We start from the raw sequence: 21,541 nt of genomic DNA, 5'->3' as shown, positions 1-21,541 counted from the left end.
ACACCAACTAATTTGACCAAAACCAGACTGTGTTATCACACCAGCCAGGAACTTCTGGATTCTTGAACAGCCATCCTAAAGACTCATAAAAGCCTTATGCAGCAATCTGCAAGGCTCCATCAGCACTCTTGGCTTTCCTCTTTTATTGGTTTTTTTTTTTTTGCTAGTTGGTACAGTTGCAGCAATAGTTCTCAGTAGCTCTCATTAGTCCATCTTCTGTCATCAAAAAGTCCAATGCTCAGTCTTCCCTAGGAACCTGCTGCTCAGTAATCCCTGTTTCAGTGTTATGCACCACACTAAAGCAAACACCAACCAAGAGTGAGCTGCAGTATTTCAGAGTCCTGCAGCATGCCTCATTAAGAGTGCAAATGATCCAGGTTTGATAAGCTTGCTCTTCTCATTGTTACAACTCAAGTTGAAAAGGGAGCTCAAGGTTGAATTACTGGACAGAACTCTGCATCCAATACAACCTACTGAACAAAACATTTTGCTGGACTCAAAGACTACTTTTCAGAAACTTAGAGCTGTTACTCAACACCCCTGACTACAGGACACAGACTTCTTGGTGGTCAGTCATCATTTCACACATACTCGGGCAGACCACAAACTATGCTGTGCTCAAAAAATACTATGAGGATTTCTTTTGCCAACTTTCTCACACATCACAATAATACAAGAAGAACAATCAGCAAGTAATTAGCAGATAGCTGGCACTGAGTGGGTCCACTGATGTCCAACAGGTCCACCACTGTGTAGGAGTAAAACAAATACACAGCAGAAGAGATGCAACCTATAACTCAATAGTAGCTTTAAAAATGGATTTTCATTATAGTATTTTTTAATTAAGAGTTACAGCTTCTTCAGGTATGTCTACCTAATGAATAAAGTATATTAGCTCCCCAAGATAGATTAAATAACCCAACACAAAGCTTGACAACTAACCTCGACATCTCTGGTTACTCCTGAATATAAATAGAGAGAACCGATAAATATCTCCTTAGTAGCCTTCAGCTGTAACATCAACACAGAAAGTGAAAAAAGGCACAGCTGTGCTTTTCCCTTAAAATTTCCTTTTTTATATGTATTTAAATATCATGACTATCACAATCATCCTTCCAATATTTTCTTGCAACATATCAGGAGAGTGCACACTAATGAAAATGCCTAAGAAATATACTTCAAGGCCTCTAAAGGAGCATATACACACAGAAAATATAACATACCAGTTCTGTTACAGACTAAAACTGCACAATATTAGATATCATCCCAGTGATCTTCTGGACTGATCAAAAAGTTTGTTTTGGTTTGTTTGAGGTTTTTTTCCTGACCTTATGGAAAATCACCAGATATATGTGAAAGCAAAAGCATTCAGAGAGTTCTTTCAGACTTCTCACACTGGCAAACCATGAAGAACATCCCTGGCCTCATCATACTAAAGTCTGATATATCACACTAATTTTTTAATCTGCAATTTAAAGAAAGCTTGCCTCTTAAAAATCTAACTAATCAAATTAAAAAAAAAAAAAAAACAAAAAAACCAAACTTAAGAAATGTCCAGAGACTTCCATGTTTTACAATACTACAGCCTCCAACAGGAAAAGATTTTTAAGAAAATGCCCAGTTCTTCAAGTACTATTTTCTCTCCCAGCTGCAAAAAATTTACAATAGGCAATCTCATCTCACTACTGATGAAAGCACGTACAAGGCAAGGATTGTAAAATTAAACTCTAAATGAGGGAAGCCAACTCTTTGCTACAGTTTCAAAATGCGCTAGCAAACAGCTAACAGTAAAAGGTTTAACCAAGTGTCAGTGATGATTACATGCTGAATTTACAGCTGAAAAAATTGCTAGATTAATGCAGACAATACCACAAACAAATGAAAACTGATATTTGATTAGTACAGAAGACATTAAAACATTCAGTGATGAGGTTCAAAGTAATATAGGATCTATTCATAAAGGCTTTAAAAATCAAATTCATCTTTTATAAATGTGAAAATATCAGACAAATAACAATCATTGTGCAAAAGTAACCCTTCAAAGCTGGCAGACCAGCACAGCAAAAGCGGCCTGTTAAAAAGAGCTTTTCATTGAAGAGGGCCCTAAGGATTGTTTGAAGAGGAAGTGCTCACTGAGACAAGCAAAACCTATTAACGCAGTCAAATTAAAAGTAAGGAATTGTAAAAATACACACTTCTAAAGCCATTAGTACTGGCCATTTTACTTAAATAGCAGGCAGCAGCTCTAGCTAGCAGCAGGGGAAGGAGTGCTTCTGGAAGCAGCAGTCTCCAGAGTCCAGGGATAGCTTTTAAACAAATGGGGAAGAATATTTCTAACACACAGTATGCAAAACTACAACTCCTATGGTTAGACATAAACCAGGAAGTAATTCCAATTACTAGGAGGGTTTTCTGAGACACATTCAAGTAGTCTGCAGTCTCCTCATTTTAAGTGAGTATTAAAGATAAAATAGCCTCTCTCACCCAAAATAAACCCCAAGTTTAATGTTACTATTCAGAAAGATCAGAAAGAAACTGCAAAGTAAAGCCATCGCTACATATGAGCATTCTCAGGATTTCTGAAAACAATTCAAAACGTCCAACTTGGCAAGCACAACTACATTAAAGAGTACACTTACCCACAAATATTGCAGCAACTTTAGCAAACGTGGACAGTAATAATACTCCATCTTCCAAAGCACAAAGTTAACGCAAACCCATCTTCATTAGAGTCAGCCTCCCCACTCTTCCCCGCCTCCAGCAGAAGTTAAAAGCAGACCGGAGCAATTAAAAGCAACATGAATAATGTACAGTGTCTGTTTTTCCGGCCCCACGTCACCGTGCTGAGCTCTGTGCCTTTAACAGATGCTGTGGCTACTTATAAGCAGTAGCTGAGCTACCGGCACCATGTGACTTAACCACTTGTTATTTAGCATCGAACTGCTCAGACTTCTCCCATCTCGGTAATCCGTAATGCGTTAGTCTAGAATTAATAATAGTACTTTGGGTTTTGCACTAAAAAGCCCTTCATCTGGAAGGAAAGAGAAGCTTCTAAACCCACTCAGTTTTGCAGGCTGGGTTATGAAACGCTATTAATGCCACCGCAGTTGTCGGGGTTGCTAGCTGACCTTATTTTTCGGTAATGTACAAGAAAAAGAAAAAAAAACACACATGAAAGAAAAGTGCCTGCTTTTAATATAAAAATGTCTTTTGTGAACGAGAAGAAATAGACACAACAAAGTGTCTTTTTATATACCACTGGAACGTTCCCAGCAAAGAAATACTACCAAAAAAGGAAGAAAGTCTGGGCAAACCGAGTTGTTAACCACCACTGGGTCATCCTCCTCCGGGCTGTTTTTAGAAATAGGAAGCAGAGCTAAATGACCAAATGATGGCAGGTATTTTGTGAAGAGCAAAAATGGGAATTGTAACATTTCTATCTGTTCCTACTTTCTTGACCTATGTCCTTTTTTTGATGGGAAAAGGAAAGATAAGTGACAGGAGCCAGTCCAGGGAGGACCCCGACTGCCTTTCCCCCCAAACCAGCACTCCTCCAGCTCTCACCTTTCCCAGGGAGGGACAACGCAGAGGTGACACAAAACAGCTTCCAGGATGCCACAACCTCCTTTGCTTGCAATTTAGCTTCTGGATGTTTAAGAAAAGTACCTCCCACTTTTCTAACGGCCACCTATAAGATCTTGTACAGCTGACAAATTCTTTTGATTTTCTTCCAGGCTGATTCAGTTTTTAGGCTACCAGAACAATTCGCACGTGATGGTTTTTTTAGTGCATCTGTTTCCATCTGGGAAGGAGTGAAGCTGCAATGTTAGAGGCTTTATACAATCAGAAGATGAGAATGCTTGCTTTTCAATGGGCAGGAGAGAGACCTGTCATGGGCAGAACTGGAAACAACTGGTGAACTGTGACAAGCCAAACTATAAATTCATCTGCACATGTTTATAAAATATTTATCCTCTCTCCCTTGCAGTTAATTTCCAAAATATTTTTAGGAGTCAGCTCATGATTTTCTTAAACAAATCCTTCTCCACCCACACATCACAGTCTTAAATAACTGCATCTTTATATGGACACCATTACGGATACCAGATTTTCCTCACCAAATGACAAAAACCCCAAAGTTTAATATAAAATAAATAAATAAAATATATAACCAGAGGCTTCAAAATAATTCATGCCTACACCAGTTCTAGTACCAGAGTGCTCCGTTTTAACTACACAAAGCAGCAATTTTGGTTATAAACCATAGTTGCATTAAAGCTGCTCTGTTTCCAGATGAAGGCGCAATCCCTTCAGCCCGATAGAGCAAGCACAGCTACTTCTATTTGGGGGATGAGCTGTATCACACATTCCTCAGTTTTTAATTCCTAAGACTCCTATCAGTCTTGATGACTTAATCAGGAATTGAGGTTTGTGACCGAACGTCAGAGAATTAAAGACTTGTGTCAGCTGTGAGGGAATCATTACAATTTATGAAAGACAATACTTGAAAACATCTTCTGAAATTCAAGTGGTTTACCATAGCACGTTGCAGTCACAGTGCCTTCTAAGGGAGCACAGAATGCATAATAACCCCAAGTCTTACAACAGGCTACAAAAACAGAGAGCATTTTTATTTTACAGGTAGTCACACCAGAGGTTTTCAGTCCCTCAAATTGCATTCAAGGTTTAAAAGAAAAGACCCCTACAACAGTCTAAGGCACTAAGCCATGCAGATCAGCTCTCTGCCTGCTAGGGAGTCTGAGAGATTTGCAGCTAATTCTGTGAGCTAAAACCCCAGTTGTCCAGAGCAAACATAAGAACAACTTTATTTTTATACTGTGATGCAGGCAAGGCTAAAGCACAACATACAGGGTATCTGACTTCATGAAGGACTAAATATTTTTAAATGGGCAGGGAAACGTTTTGTCTTCTCGATACTGTTAGCTCTAGCGAAGCAAATAGGAAATTATTTGTTCACATAAATTCTATTCTTTTCCTTAATTCTCCATTAGTTGAATGCCTTTAAATCTGAAACTATTTCCTTCTTTACTAGGATCACGCTATATCAAAGAGTGAAAAGGGGAAGGAAAAAATCTTATGCTGGAATAGCACGTTCAAGCACTAAGCTACAATTAGCAGTAATATTTATAACACAGTCAGTCACTTGTTAAAAAAATACAACAAAGCTTACAATCATAAACTTATTCTAACCTCCAAGAAACAGAAAGGCCAAAATATTCACACAGAAATCATAAATTAGAAGAATTTGCCTTGCTGTTCACCTGTATCTTTGTCACTCACGCACCCCAGAAAGCAGAAGTCCATCTCTGGTCCTAACCCCAAGGACACGGCTATCCGGCTGGCTCCCGCTGCACAAGTCACTTTCTGAACATCTCAACGAAAGGCAGCCAAGAGAACACGAAAACATCCAACTACACAGTAGCAGGAATAGTTTCGCAGATCATAACATGTTCCCCAGTACATGAGATGTATAATGCTACTGACCTCAGAGAAAAATATACTCTAAGAAATCTGTCAGTCTTCAAAGATCTTCTCAGTTTGAAGGTTTTAAACCACGACACCTCCACGGCCTCCAAGACCATCACATGAAAACGCAGACTTTGTTATCCTCTATTCTGGAACAGCCCAAATAAATAAGGGGGCAGTTCCAAACTGTGATATTTCTATTATTCACAGGGAGAGAAACCATCTTTTCAGGTTGTAGAACACGTGATTTATTTTTTTTTAAAGTACATAGAGATGCTGTAGCCCAATTCTTCCTCAAACTCCAGCATATAAACCAGTGGTAGTATGATACATTCACAGTCATTAATTCACTACAGTCCAATAAATTCACGGTCATTAATTCACCACAATCTTCGAAGGTGGTGAAGTCTCGAAGCTACTGCTGTAAGTACAGAACACCCTTCCTTTCCCCCAGGAACATCACCTCTTTGAATACTGTGATGCTTTACCAGCCTTGTAATACTTACGGCACTGAAGATTTTCTTTGTAAAAGACATACAGAGAAAAGTACCACCCATAGTAAAAACACAGACGATGATAGTCTAGCAACGACGCTGGAATCTTTATAAAAGCCTTACTCTGTTTTTAAGCAATACAAACTCAAAATAGCTAAAAAATGCAATCTAGATGAGTGTTAAATCTCAAGAGTATCATCCTTCGCAATTTCAACCACCAATCCCATATTGTCAATTGTATATTGTAACGGTTTGATTTCAAAGAAGTCCCACATAACGTTTCAAAAAATAACCTCATTGGAAGTAGATTCCCTAGAATATAATCACAAAGAAATGACTTCTCCAGAAGTAAAATTATACTATTGCACCTTGCTTCCATTTAGAATTGTGTTCATCCACAAAAATCTAGTTCATTAGGTGTCCTGGAAAATTTCATTCAAGTAGTAGTTTATTATCATAGGCAGATGGGAAATAATGCAACAAATGCATATTAATTTAAGTTGGTTTGTCAAATATCAAAGAATACGGGACAGTTCATTACACTACTTTAGTAGTGAATGTGAATGAAAGTGAATCTTTTACCCTACAATCAAGGTAGCAAGTTGTCCCTTTGAGCACTACAGTCTCATTAGAAAGGTAACGGTATCTTGAGCACTGGTCTCACTAGAAAGATAATGATATCTTGAGTGACCAGTGATATGTACCGTAGCATATTTTTTTGTCACTATGCCACAAGAAAAAGCAAGTAACTTCACAACTAAACAGATAGACTAGAAACTGTTCGAACAAAACAGTGGCAGTTTTGTTTCTTTCTAATCCTCTTTTAAAGGTGTACCAAGTGAAACACAGATTGCATTCAAATTGACAGGAAATATGTCACTTAACTGTGATTCTCCTGCAGATCTCTCTTGACCTCTCACATCCCTCGAACTCAAACACAACTACAATGCGTCTCTCCACCAGAGGGAAGTATTGAAACGTACTGATGAGAACAGTGACCGCACAGCAAAAGTCTTTGTATTTTCTCCAAATGAAAACAAAGGTATTAACCTTGGTGCCAGAAGAAAGAGTTCAGTTTTACATAATCTTCTGCGATATCTATGTGGAGCTTTGGAAAACATGAGAGTATGGCGAGTTTTCCACCTCCTGAATGCATGTAAAAATTGTTTCTCTGCCTGCTCACTCACAATTTACATGCACGAAGGCCAGACTGCCCTTTTTGCTACCATGGCACTGCAGAACAACAAATACACCACGATTAGGCTTTTCAAAGCAACACAAAGGAGTAAAGCACTCGGATCGTACTGAATTCCAGTGGATGCTGGACACGTGAGTTTTCTCTTATAGAGGGGCTGACAGCCTTCCTTTCCTGTCTCAGGCCACACTTGATGAAGTCAAAGGTTTATTCTGAGTAACCTCACACTTAACGACCAAGTTGGAGAATAACAGTCATATTTATCTGAGTACACTGCCTGAATAGTTCAATTATCCCAGCACTCTTTCTGACAGCACTTTTCTCTCACATATTCTACCTTGTCAACGACATCTTTACGTATTTGCACTGTAAGCTGATGGCATATAACAACTCTCAGGGATTGAATGATAATTGCCAATTCTGTAAATAACCCAAAGTCCCCCTAAGACGAACATTCAACTTGAAGTCTGTGCTAAGAATGGGAAAGACAAGCGGATATCAGCCCTTGGATACCTTCCATGAAGTTTTAAGACTACAACAGGAACAATATGAGCCTGTTTCCAAAACTCCTATTAGGAAACTTGTTTACGAAATCCTTATAGGTTTGGGTGTTTTCTTTTTCTTCACTAGAAGAGAAAAAAGAACTCGCTCAGTTCCTTTCCTTTTTTATCTTTTTGTCTATTCTCTATTAAAGGGCTGTAAATAGCAGTATGAGTAATTACAAAAACAGGATCTCTGCAGAGGGCAGTACAGTCAGTCACCACACGAGTGTGCTAGCAGACCAAGAGGACAGATGAGATTTGGCCTTGGGACAGTTAGGATGGTAACTTCTTTCAGTCGCCCCTTTTCCATACAAGTGGAAAAGTTTTGAAAAGATGTGGGACATCCACATTTTCAAAAATTGCAAATATGTATGTGTAGGGTTATAAAAGAGTGCATTCTGAAGTGACTACAGTATTATTCCAGTGTATCAAATCTGTTTCCATGCACAAGGTTAAAAAAAAAAAAAAAAACCAAAAAACCTCCCCCCAAAAAAACACAAAACAACACAAACCACAGCACTTGCAGTGGTTCAAAACAAGTTCTTCCAGTAAGGAAGGATTTCAGTGGCAGCAGCAACGTCTCTCAAAATTGTAGAGCTCTGTGCTGTTGGTGTGGTTTTAAAATCCTTTATTTTTCCACAGAAAGTTTTGATATTTCATTTATTATATAACTTTTGGAAGATCCAGATCTTTGCTTTGTATTTCAGAACAACATCTGGACATAGGATGCTATTTCCCAACATAAAATTCATCTGGGGGCTAAAGTCAGGACATCCTTCTGCAACTTAAGAGAATATCACCCAACAACTTTAAGTGGGAATTTACCCCCAAAGTATGCATATTAGAGACAAATCAGACTACCAAAAATGTCAGCTGTGATTCTTCACATAAATAGTTCTCTGTGTGTTGCCCACAGAAAGAAAATTAAACCCATCATTTTTCAGGCTATGACATGGTTCTATTTGTCTGTACAATTTTCCAGAAAAGATTTTCTGGAATCTAACCGATTTTCATTATCTAAGCTGGGAAACAAACAAAAAGCATAATGATGTAGACCCATCTTAAGAGTTCAGGATGAAAAGTCTTCGCTTAGAAAGAAAAATGAACAAGCTGCACGGTTAACGCTTTGTGTTTGAAGATCTGGCATAGACCAGTGTGGTGGACTCCCAGGCAGAAGCGTTCTCTGCCAGTTAAACTCCACAGAAAGTGCATGTGCTGCTTCTGCTAGGAAGACACATACTTCCTTTCACAGCTATTTGCAAAAAGGAAAACAGTGCTGAATGGAGGAAGCCAGGCTGCATCTCCCTTACCCCTCCCCTAGCTCCTGCCCAAGAACCTTCTCCAAAATACATACCGTCCCGTTATCCGCCCATCGGTCCTTATAAAAACTGTGGCGGCTTCTCTGAGTAGAAACCAATGACAAGTCTGTTCCGTCTGTTTTGTCCGAACTCTGCTTGGTCCACTCTTTTCTAGAAGCCTGTTAAAATAAAATTATGTATGTTGTTACATATGTATGTGTATGCATGTATATGTATATAAAATGCCCTTTTGAAAAAAAAAAAAACCAAACAGAGGAAGTTCAAAGCTGAAAATGCAAAATGGAAAAAATTATAGCCATCAACATTCAACTGGCTATGCGTTAATGCATTAACGTGTCACTGGGTTAAGGGAATCACTTGCATTTCACCGACGTCAGTATCAGCAGTGAAGTTTCACATACAAATGAGGGCCATTCACCCAGTGAAAAAAAAATAATAATAAATTGCTTCCTTCAGGAAAAAAACAAAAACAAAACCCCAAAAAGAACTCCAAAAAGATCACTATTGACAATTTATAAAATCAACCCAAACTACTTCTTTTCAAATAATTATAAAATTGCAGAGTTAACAATTTAACATCCTAGGTTCATAGCATTAATAAAATAATATGCACAGGTTTTAAAGCTTTTTCAAGCTCTCCATGGAAACATCACTAAATATTTATACACTTGAAACAAAAATCTAGTCATCTAGTACAATACAAATTCCTCAAGAAAATACAACTCAGAAGGAAATGAACTCTATTGAAAAGTATGTATCTGCTCACTTGCTGCAAAGTCACAGCTAACGCTGAAAAGCGGTATAGAGACATAATAAAAGCTTCTCCTCACTTTCAATTTTAGTTACAGGAAACACTTACATATCATTTGGTAATACCTTTTTATCCTCATGGAAGAATGATTCTGACTGACATGACACCTTGTGTTTCCACCCATTATCCGCACTTTCCAACGGGAAGCTTTGCCTGGATCGGTACAGATCCTTTCTTCCCCTTACTTCTTGCATAAGTGGTAGATTGTCTTTTCCTTGGCGGCTCTTTTCCGAATAGGATCGTCTTAAATCTGAGGGTGCACTTCCTAGACCAGATGTATAGTTCTTCCAATCACTTTTACTTTTCACATTGGAAGAGTCGTTCTCACACATCATCTTATTTGCATTGTCTTTGTTCCTCGTTATAGAGCTCCTTGCTACATTTTTGCTCCAATCACCTTCTGGAGACACCTCCACGAACTGTTCTTTTGTGACTAACTTCTTCTGTAAGAGGCCATCATCTGCCTTTATGGACAACTTGGAAGCAAAATTAACTTCCAACCTTTGGTCTGTACCAACTGCATTTATAGGCTGTACCTTATCAATTACAAATTTTGAACTTTGATTCCTGGAAGTTAAGTTCACTTCGTCATCCTCATCAACGATGAAGGTTTTCTTCCTAGTGAACTCCACAGGGGAATTTACAAACTTGTCTGAAAAAAAGCTGCTGGGATTTCCCCAGTAAGGAGGACTGAACTTCCTGTCTTTGGACTTTTGTTTATCAAATTCAGGGCTACATGATTCCAGTTTCTCTTTGCTCTTTTCATTTAGAATTAATTTCTCTGGCCTGTGGTACTCTTCTGCACAGTCACCTTGTTTGTTATTAACAGAATAGTGATCTGAGCCCTTCCACTCTTTCCAGCTATAGGAAGAAGTCATCCTATCTGACACATTTCTTTTGTTCTTTGATTTCTCCCTACTAAATGAACTGTGATCTTCAGAGAGCCTGTCTTGAACATTATTGGCCTTCACTGATTCTTCTTTATATTCTGCCATAAGCGCATCAATATCAAGAATTTGGGATCTGTAACCATCCTCAGCCTTCCTTCCAGATAAATCATAATTATTTTCACTCCTTTTCTGGGGGACTAGTTCACTGTCTTTATGTAACTGTGCAAAACGCAGGGGGGATCTGGGTTCATGGTAAGAGGAGACTTTTCTTCTGCTACTTTTGAGATCAGTTTGAGCTGTATTTTCCAGATCCTGTTTTAACAGGAAAGCATCAACATCTATAATTTTCTCTTTAGAATGATCCAGATCTCTTTCATGATACTGTTGGTTATCTTTCCTAGATACATGAAAATTACCAAACGCAATGTTTTTGGAAAAAATATCATCTTTGTCTTCGTCTTTGACCCAATCCTTGTTAATATGCACTTCCCATGAGTCTTCTCTACAATTCGTACTCGTCAAATTTTTATTTGGTTGCTGCAATAAAGGTTTGGACCTTCCAGGAAAAACAGGGTCCACATTAATTGTTGCTCCCTCACTTGAGCTAGAAATTGTATTAGTTTCACTTGCACTAGGAGTACCAACAAAGCTTTTCTCTTTTTTGTTACCAGGAATCTGATAAGTCACTGCAAAATAAGTTGCCTTTGGCTCAAAGGCAGAAGTCTGATTTTTCAAGTAATCATCAGGACTGCCAAGAACAGTTTGGTTTGCCTCATTCCCTTCCACCCCTTCTTTGCTTTTTTTGCTTCTCTTTTTAACTGAACCTTCATCCAATTGCAATGAATCTGTCCGACTCAGCCTTTTGATATTTTCAGGAGTCAGCCAGACGACTTCTTCTGTCTTGACAGAATCCTGAGGCAAGGTCCTCCTCCTCCACCTTTCAGAAATCTTCAAGTCAGAAACGCTACTTCTGGTTCTTCTGACTTTTTCTTCTGGATCTGCTACTCTGATTTTTTCGCTGTTTTCATGAGCTGTACTATCTAAGCTAAAGTCTTGTTCTTTGCAACTTAAGTCTAGACTTTTCCTTAAACCAAAGGCCCTAGATTCCTCTTTATTAATGGTTAGTACTTTTGTATCAGGATGGTGGCTACTGGAAAATTTGCAAAATTGTCCACTTGAAAGCACTGAAGAAGACTGAGCCCCGTGTTTATTTACACTTGTTGAAATAACTTCACGATCAAAGTTGCTTCTGAATTCATAGCTGTCCATCCCACCTGGTCTAAAACTCCTTTTCTCAGAAGAGCATTTCATCATATTAGACCTCTCTGTTTTATCCATGGAAGAGACTTCACTCTTATCATTTTTAATTTCAGAATGTAGTTTGTTTACTTTTTCATTCATTCCCAAACATTTACTTTCGTTTGCAGAATAAGGTGTTTTCTCAGCTGCTAATATCGGATCAGTTTCAGCTTTTTCAGAGTCTTTTTTCTGTTCAGGTAAAGTGCATTCACTGGAGAAAAAATCGTTAGGTTCTCTCAACGCAGACTTGCTTATAAAAACTTTTGTGTCTCTAGCTTCTGAAATAATATTATCTTCTTTCAAGTAGAGAGTTTTACTATTTGTCCTAGCTGACTGACCAGTGTGTAAAACATCCTCATCGTTCTTACTCTCTTTCACAGATGGTTTTCTAGTTCTGAGTGTCATGGCTTTTTTTTCAGGAGCCATTGTAATGGCTTCACTGAGAGCTCTTTCACCACATGTCTGAAAGATTTCGTATCTCGGCTCTATTCTTTGGTAAATTAGAGAGTCTTCTGCATTTTTAGGAGTGGGTTTTTCAATTTTCTCAACCAAAGATTTTTCTGAGAGAATTCCCGGAGTAATTTTCTTGTCTTCACTTGAACAAGCTGGTTTTCCACTTTTTTCTACATCTGCTATAAGTTTTGATGAATCAGATTGCTTGTGATACTCCTTCTTTATACTAGTGGTTTCCTCCCCTTCTCCCATCCATGATCGTCTGTTGTGCCCCGAAGTCACCACATCATGCTTTGCCTCAAGCTCATTATTCATTTTCAGTGCAGACTCAGTTCCAGGATGATCAGCAGCAACACTATGCCTCTGAACATTATGGTCAAACATGGTGGCTCGGACAGTTTTAATGTAGGTCTTTTCCATAAGTGTGGTTGGTTTTAATTTTTTTTCCAAGTTGCTTGTGAATGAGACAGAATTTTCACTTTGCTGAGAAAAATGCTGACCATGTCCAAGGAAGCTTCCTTTCCTCTCTATCTGATCAGGTTTATTTGTTATTTTTAAAATCTGCCGGGGTTTCCAAGGGTTCCCAGTAGCATGTGCTTCAGTGAAATCTGTGCCATGTGCAAGCTTGATCTCCTTACTCTGGAACAAGAAAATCCAACAGTTAAGACAGTTTATTTAAAAGATGTGTAATGAAGTTTATTTTAAAACTTACTTGCACCTACTCTGTGCAACATAGCCTGCACAAGTTAAACACATCCATGTTCTCTGAACACAAAATCCACCGAGACCAAGGTAATCTAAGCTAATGTGTAGCTCCAGCTCCTGAATCTTGATTATAACAGAATTATCTCATAGCTTGATTTTTACTTTTAATACAAAAAAGGAAAAATGTATGAAGTGTTGATACATGAGATATGCATGACTGTGAGCTCCTGAGCTCAGATTTCACAAGACATTTTAATCTGCAGTGAATTTATACCCACATCGTACTCCAGAGAAGGCAGCACATGCAAAAATAGTACAAAATTTTAGCAGGTTCATAACCCCAGCTACCACCGAAACACTTACGAACATTCATGCTGCAAGCCCTACAAAGATTGAAGTTCAAAAGCAAAGCACAGAACAGCACCACGGGGATGTAGGCACCTTCAGAGGAAGTCTAAATTCCTGGGAGACATCAAATATAATGTATTTTTGTCAAAGCTGTCCTTTCAAATACAGCTGTTCACTAACTAAGTAGTTACATGGTCAGTAACTGCAAGGAACATGAAGATCTGAGTAAATATCACAGCTGGAGCTGCTCAGCTAAGAAGAACGTTAAGGCTGAGCTGAAGTAAAAAGAGAAAGCAGGAATTAATATTTATTGCCAATTCTTTACTATTATCTACTTGCAGGAAATGCAACTAGCATCCTGAAAGCTGTTATTTTAATAACACTTGTTGAAAAAGCACAGCATACAAATAATAAACAGAATCAAAGAATACTCCCCAGTCCTACAAGAGTTCAATCTTTTTTTCGTTTTAAAATTTAAAACTTGGAATTGACTTAAGATTCTCTTTAAAAAAAAGCTGAAGAATGTCAGAAAATTAACACTAAAGACATTTATAAATAAAGACTTTTTAAATCTGATCTATATTCTTCTAGGAATTCAAAGGAATTTTTTAATCCTACTTTATTGTCAGATTCTGAAAACAGCACTTCCATTAATGAAAGATTTTCTTTTTAAAACAAAGTGATCTTCTTTAAAATTATATTAAACTACAGAAGTTTTGTATCTAGCTGCTAGTTTCCTTACCATATATTCCTATCTTAAAACTACACAGGAAAAAAGCACAGCCATAAGAACTCACAAGAAAAACCCTTAAAACTACATTAAATCTCCAATACTAAGAACCGTCAGCAGAGAAGTTATGTTTTGCAACACCAAAGTGTTGCTTAGAAACAAAGACAGCCTAACAGCTTTTACAGCAAATCAGAACTTTCTGTATAATACTTTGTTGTCAAAACTTCTAAGTTAGGTGTTATTCAGGAGATTGACATGACACATACAGCATGTATTTAAGGAGTTGTGACTTAGATGTAGAAATGCACTACACTAATGCTATGCTTAGAGAAAACAAACGATAATCACTGCACAAAACCACAACAGCCATAGTCGATTCACTATGGGTTTTCATGCATTAGAAGTCCCTTTAAAATAGTATATAAAATCCTTTCCACTCTATACCACCGCATGCATTTAACAGCATGCATATTTAAATTTTAAAAACTCAACAGACATGACACTCCCATACTTTATCAGCGTGTCCTAAAGATAGACTTACACAAGTAAACCTATTAGGATTATGTCATTCTTTATACTCTCAATACCCATTTTAAAGTCATTGATTGATAAAGACACACGGGACACAGGACAGTGCTCTCTGCCTTCTAAATGCAAACCTAGCTGGAGACCACACCAGCTGATGTCATTTTCTTACTTTTTGATTTTCTTGCATTTCATCGACAGAGTCGTTTCTAGTTTCAGCAGGTTTCTCAGGCTTTGCTTCACTGCTTGATGTCAGACTCGAAAACCTAAGACAAAAGACTTCTGTTACTTCTTTTAGTCCAGTTAGTTAGTTAGCAGGTACACTTCCTACCAAAGCAGACTGGTAGAAATTATACAATACATTATATTTCTTAAAGGAGAAACATCACTATTTCATAGTAAGTAACTGTATTTGGTGGTTTAATTGTATCTAGACCAAGGGATTGCTGTTTCCTGAAAAATGGTTATGCAGCTCATTATATAGTATAAGATTTACAGACACATAATGAGGCATAGTGAAAGAGATACTAATACTCTCATGCCTCAGTTAAATTTCTTTCCTTTATTTTGATCACAATGTTAAAAGATCAAGGTTTGCTGAAAAATTCTACGGTTCCACTGTTCATAAAGCAGGTCCTGTTAGCCAAACATCTGCTGCATTTATTATGCAAAGCACACCTCCTTTACACTACCAAAAAACATTATCCTTCTTTCCTTATCCCTTTGTCACCACATACAGAACATGAACTATCCGGACTAGTACCAGGCCCTGCAGCATGGCCTCAGATAGTATCGCAAAGTGCACAAAGCGCTCTCTCATTCCTCTCACAAACAAATTTTTATGATTTTGCATCATCAATTACCCAACTTTGTACTGACAGAACACATTTTATCTTGGACTAAATCTCTTTTTACTGGACAAGATTTTTGTTTGTTTGTTTTGGTATGTAAAAATTAGCAGATCTCGTATTACTCTAACGCTCATTGCCACAGCTTAGGCAGAACAGACATCATAGATCTTTAGGCTTTAATATGACAGCGAAATAAGATTCCTGTCTGGCTGAAAACCTGATACTCTATGCCGCTGCCAAAGACATGGTAACCATTCTTTTGTTTTCTCACAAATATATAAACTTGCAGTCTACAATGCTCACCTCAAGATTTCAAAATGCATGAAATTTTAATAATAGATATGCAGTTACAGTAACATGCAAAGGCCACAACATTGACAGCTTTTTTTTTTTTTTGCAGCTGTTGTCAAGGTATATGTCATTAAATTTTCTTTTTTTTGGGTAGGAAAAGGTGGGAAAGAGGCTCAAGAATAATAGCATAAAGAATAATTACATTTAGCAGAACCAAAATGATCAGTTATTTTACTGTACTGAGAGACCAAATTTTACTGAATGAGATGAAGTTAAGAGGATTAAATAGAATTTCTCTGCAACCTACATCTTTGTTAAGTCCGCAGAAAGTGGCCGTGATTGAAGTGACCTACGTAGATTTCCTGGCTTAACATCAGTATTTTCTGTTGTCAGTTCTTTGATTCTCTGTTGGATGTTCACACATCTGTTTTCCTTCTCAGCACTTGATGGGAGAAGCTCTGTATCCATTGAGGTACTTGGATTTTCTGAAGTAAACAAACTAATGTGTTTTTTAACACTACCTCTTACGATATTATTCTCTGTTTCTGAGGAAGCTGGAGGGCTTTCACAGCCTAGAAACATATAAGTTTCCTTTTGATCCGGTCTTTTCCCCTCCTTATTAGTTCTGCTTTCACTTGTGGTTTCATGGCTTCTTTCAGAACCATGCAAGTTAGTTATTTCTGGTTTTGTCTCAATTTGTTCACTTTTAGATTTAAGCTTCATTTCCCATACATATTTTCCATTATTTAGGATGCCAATGTCCTGACTACTGCACTTCAAATTTGTTTTAGAAGAACTGCCTTTATTAAATTCAGTTTCTTCAGTTTTTGGCCCAATTTCAGACTGATCGTGACAGCCCACGTCAGTAAAAGAAATTATCGATACATTCTCCTTGCTTTCGTGAGATGAACAAGTCTTCTTGCAAGAAGGATCTTTATGTTCAAACTTAGCTGTCAGGTCCATGGACAAAGGCCTTGGTTTTCTAACCCAGGATTTCTCTGTAGGAGATTTTTCCTCAGAAGCTTCCACAGTGCGATGCTTTTGATCTCGTAATGATTCCAGAAAAATAGCGGATACTGGTCTATGTTTTGGCCGTTGCTGCACATCAACAGAGAAATCAACTTTACTGTTGATATTATTTGCATCGTCATTGTTTTTCTCCCCTGTATGAACTTCATAAGCATCTTTTTTTTCACCAGTTTTGAGGGAGTTCCAAGAGACTGGTCTAAGACTGGAGGAAAGCGATATCTGCCTATGAAGAGACCCTTCAGGATTCCTGGATGTCTCAGATGGCTGAGATGGTTTCTCCAGCTTCGCACTGCATTGAAGCTCTTTTGTTTGCATAGTACTAAGTACTCCGTGGTCGTCGGCAGCCCTTTTTTCTTGGGCCAGGCTTACCTTTGATTGCTCTGTGCCCGCTGTCTCAAAAAGAATGACAGTATTCGCACTGGGACCAGTGTAGAAAGTCATGTTTGTGACTACTTCACTGCCAGCCTTATTTTCATTTTCAATTACTTTCTGATCTACTAACGGAGGAACGTTTCCACTTAATACCTTAACAGATGATGGTTCTTCAGTGGCCTTTCTAATAAGACTACTTGATCTGAAAGCCGGAATAGGTGGTTTTACATTTGCAAAAGTATCTGAAGTTTTCTCTTTAGAAAAAGGTTTTGGGAAAAGTCTTGGCCTTGATCCCAGTGACGGCATTGTTGCAGATCTCAAAGTACTCCCAAACTTATTCTTCTCTTCAAGAGTTAGCGATGCTGAAGCCTCCTTTGTCTTGTTACTTGCATCTGAAAGCACACTTACGTACACACGCTGTGATTTATCCTCATTTCTGATTTCATTTAGGTCAGGTACTGTCGTCAAAGACGCCAAAGTAGAATTTATTTCTACTCTTGTTGCCATAGTTGTAATTACACTTTCAACAGAATTGAAAAAATCCAACAAGGAAAAAGAATCTGCAAAAAAAGAAAGAAAATGCAAGTATTGATGTAGAGTCAGCATGAACATCAAATAACATCATCCTAATTTAAATTCATAAGGTAGCTAAACTCAGATTAAGGTGCCTTTCAGATATGCTGTTTACAGAATATATCACATAATGAGACACATACTGTTGTTCCTCCTCTAAAAAACCAGCAAGAAACACCATTATTCATTGATTAGGCCTAACAACCAAAGAATACATCACAAAACCTACAGGAGCATCTGCACAGCACTGAGTTCCCATTAGCTGAGTAAGTTTCAAGGGTTGAGATACTTAAAAATAAAGAAATTAATTTCTTTTTTGAAGCAGACATCGCAACGTTGACATACAAACATCAATTCCGTTTTACAATGTAAATAGCTGGCCAGATGCATTGAGTATGTACTTTCAAACTAACAAATATATCAAGATTGGTGTGACTGAAAGTGTTATTTGTTATCTATTAGCTAAGGCCTACAATTAAACAATGGAAATAAACACATATTCTACAAATCTCCAAATGCTTTCCTACCACTTACCATAATTTGTATTTTCTGCTGCAACCAATCCATACAACCTGATTCACTTCTCATAGTGAAAACAAGATCTCGGTCACCAAGATCACATTAAGAACAGGGGAGTGCGATTACTTCAGCAACACTGATCAGTCTTCTCCTGCAAATAAACAAAGAGCGTTCAGATTCAAGTATGGCGCATAGCCAGATCTACACAGGTGATACCACGTGAGACAAAAATCCTGAGCATTTTAAGGAAAAAAAGCTGGCTCCCACTCTGAAGTATAAAGCCACCTGATTTAACTGTATAAAGCAAAAGAATGTTTATTTTTCAGACAGTTATTAAAGAATCAACAAGAAATTATCACCTAAAGTCTGAAAGGTGAAGGGTAAATAACTTGGTCTGCACAACAGACAGACCACATTTGAACATAGTTAAAACCACATTTCAATGAGTACTGTTTGCAAATTCAAGTGTTGTCAATCACTGGTTAAACACAGAGCTCTGGATCACTGTAATCTCAATTACTGTAATTTACTTTCTATTGTAAATCTCCTTTCTGTGACAACAGTACGTGAAGTGCGACCTGAAAAGCTGACCTTCAAACGGCTGAATTTCAATCAAAATATGACTTTTACCATGACAAAGCAGTTTTTCCAGTATCTTGCCAACAAAGGCAAGAGATTAGCTTTGGCTTTAATTATATTCTTACTGCAGAGATGAAGGAAAACCAGCAGTAATTAGAATTTCAGCAAGAAGTAGTAACCTGACTTTTTCCTAATAAAAAGTGTATTTAAACTTTGTAGCATATGCAGGTAGCTATGTAAGGTTAGATGCATTTTTTTTTTCCTTTAAAAGCTGTCATACTCTTAATTTTTAGGAAATTCATACTGTATTTCATAGTCTTTCACTCGGGGGCTCAGTTTTGTGTTGCCACCCTCTTGTCCACTTTTCGGCAGCCTCTGCAGGGGCAGTCTTTGGACTCCTCTTGCCTGATGTATTTTGGTGTATATTTACCCTACAAATATGCCTATTTGTAGATTCTGTGGAATATGGAGCCCCCTGCATGTGAATATTAAAAAAAAAAAACCACAACAGAATATTGCCTTCCTGAGTCTGTAGTCTGGAAGCTTCCCTTGAATACACTAACACCACACTGGCACCATAAATTGCAGAGATTTACTTTTGTCCCTTGCGTTTATGCCTTCCTCTCTCAGGCAGGCTAATGAACTCCGTTCACCTTGCCCGTTCCCTTTCATCTTTCAATCCACTTGAAATTCTGTCTCAACTACTTCCACGCTATGCTAGTCCCCTTCGAGTCCATGACCTCTCCTTTCCAAAATAGTCACTAACCCAATCAGCTTATCAGAATCAATCTGTCCCTTCCACAATCTCACAGATCTTAATGAAATCTTCCACCCTCTCCCACCCCTTATTCTAAGAAACACCACCAAAGTCCGATTAAAATGCTTTCACATTCCAAGGATGCAGAGGTTTTGTGAAGAGCAGTTCTGCTCTAAAAGTAAAATAGTAACACTTGCCGAAATAAGGGCAATACTAACGGGAAATACCGCAAAGCAAAAAATTAAGCTGTAAAAACAGCATCTGTCTTGCAGTATTTGAGAATATGTTTGCTCCTATCATTCTGTAGCTCTTTGTCTTTGGAAAAGAAGAAGGGTGCACAGAGCTTCTTAAATGGAATAAAACTTGATCCTCAATGGAACGCAAGGCAGTGAGTATACAATGTGGGACATAATCCTTGCTAACAGCGTACAACTCATTTCTCCAGCCAACATTCCTAAACCACAATTTACCCATTCTGATGATATTTGTTCCTTAGTATTATTACACTACACTTCAGCTTTACAGGATCCCATTTTCTTCTACATGATCTAGCGAAGTCAGTTTTCAGGTTTTAAATTCTTACTGTGCAGATACCCTACAACAGATATGTGGCCCAAAACAGACAAGTATTCAAAAAAGGAGAACAAAATATTAGGGGGGAAAAAAAAAAAATCACCCGATTTTGAAAATTATAAAGCTTCTGGAACTTCAAAAAGTTGTACATTTGATAAAGAGGAATCATGTTATCAATGCCACATATAACATATATAGACATTGTGTCTCAGTTTTGAAATACACACCTTGGTTTAAATAAACGTGCTTCTCTAATAAATATTATCTCGTCAAGTTGGCAATGTACAAAATGTTGGGCAATTAAAAAAAATCAACTGTAAACTAAGTTGCATGAGAATTTTAGATGCTATTTAGTATTACTACTGTAATTGTACTATTACAACTGTAAATCCCTCGTCGTCAGCTACAATATGGTATTCCCTTCCCTGACCTGCCTCTGCTCAGGGACAGTCGGCCAAGTTGCACGTGCTGCGGTGGCCGCCACGCTGCCACTCCGTCCTCTGCGTGTCCCCACGCCGTGCAGCAAAGCGCCCAAGCCACGTTGTCACCCTTCCTGGGCACTATTTTTCTTCGTGCTCCCTAAGCTTCGGTCACGCTCCCCTTGGTTGTTCTGGGGTGCATTCTGTGTGCACAAATGAAATTATAAATGGCATTGAAATATCTTTCAAAATTCTTCCTGCTTTTAATGAAAAGAATGGCACGTGAAGGCCTGGCTCTGCCCCTGCTGCTCTTCTTCCTCAGCTTCAAAACAACTGCAACTCCGCTTTTTCCTGGGCCAAGCTGAACCCCTTACATGGTGTTACAGAGATGCACACGCAAACACCGCTCCAGGCTCAAACAGAGTCTTAAAATCTTAATGTCTTGAGGTGTTGTTTGGATTTTTAATTCAACAATCTATCTTTAAAAAGATTATTAACGTTGATCATTAGAAATCAAAATGGATTATTCACTTCACAGTGTTATTTTTGCAAAAATCATACGGGAAGGGCTTTACCCAAAACACATCCTTTATATTTAGCGTTTGCCTGCCCTGCTTTGCCCACCAGTGGCACACAGAACTATTATTTACATCAGTGGTAATTCCTTTAAGCCTATTAGGACAACAGGAGCAGCAGCCTGCAGATAATTTTTCCACCATGAATCACGTGATTATTTCCAACTTCCTTGCTCATAAATAAGAATGTGTGAAATGACACAAA

The 21,541-nt window shown here is 38.0% G+C and overlaps 1 protein-coding gene across 2 annotated transcripts in view; it reads right to left on the bottom strand.

The window, feature by feature from the left end:
• KIAA1671 (KIAA1671 ortholog) overlaps positions 1-18,466 on the bottom strand; it is a 64,296-nt gene extending 45,830 nt beyond the window's left edge. Inside the window, exons 1-5 of one of the 2 annotated variants that reach the window (XM_050906968.1) lie at positions 18,449-18,466; positions 16,248-17,901; positions 14,971-15,064; positions 9,914-13,129; positions 9,073-9,195 (exon numbers count right to left, since the gene is read on the bottom strand). In XM_050906968.1, the coding sequence (XP_050762925.1) occupies positions 9,073-9,195; positions 9,914-13,129; positions 14,971-15,064; positions 16,248-17,848 (5,034 nt within the window). In that variant the 5' untranslated portion in view covers positions 17,849-17,901; positions 18,449-18,466. Of the gene's footprint in view, positions 1-9,072; positions 9,196-9,913; positions 13,130-14,970; positions 15,065-16,247; positions 17,902-18,448 lie in introns of those variants that run through there. The other variant, XM_050906969.1, reaches the window with a different exon arrangement.
• Between the last annotated feature and the right edge of the window lie 3,075 nt (positions 18,467-21,541).

The sequence above is a fragment of the Gymnogyps californianus genome, chromosome 16 (genome assembly GCF_018139145.2).
Source record: "Gymnogyps californianus isolate 813 chromosome 16, ASM1813914v2, whole genome shotgun sequence".
NCBI lineage: Eukaryota > Metazoa > Chordata > Aves > Accipitriformes > Cathartidae > Gymnogyps > Gymnogyps californianus.
Note: the sequence above shows the minus strand (reverse complement) of the source record. Positions and strands in the feature narration are given on the sequence as shown.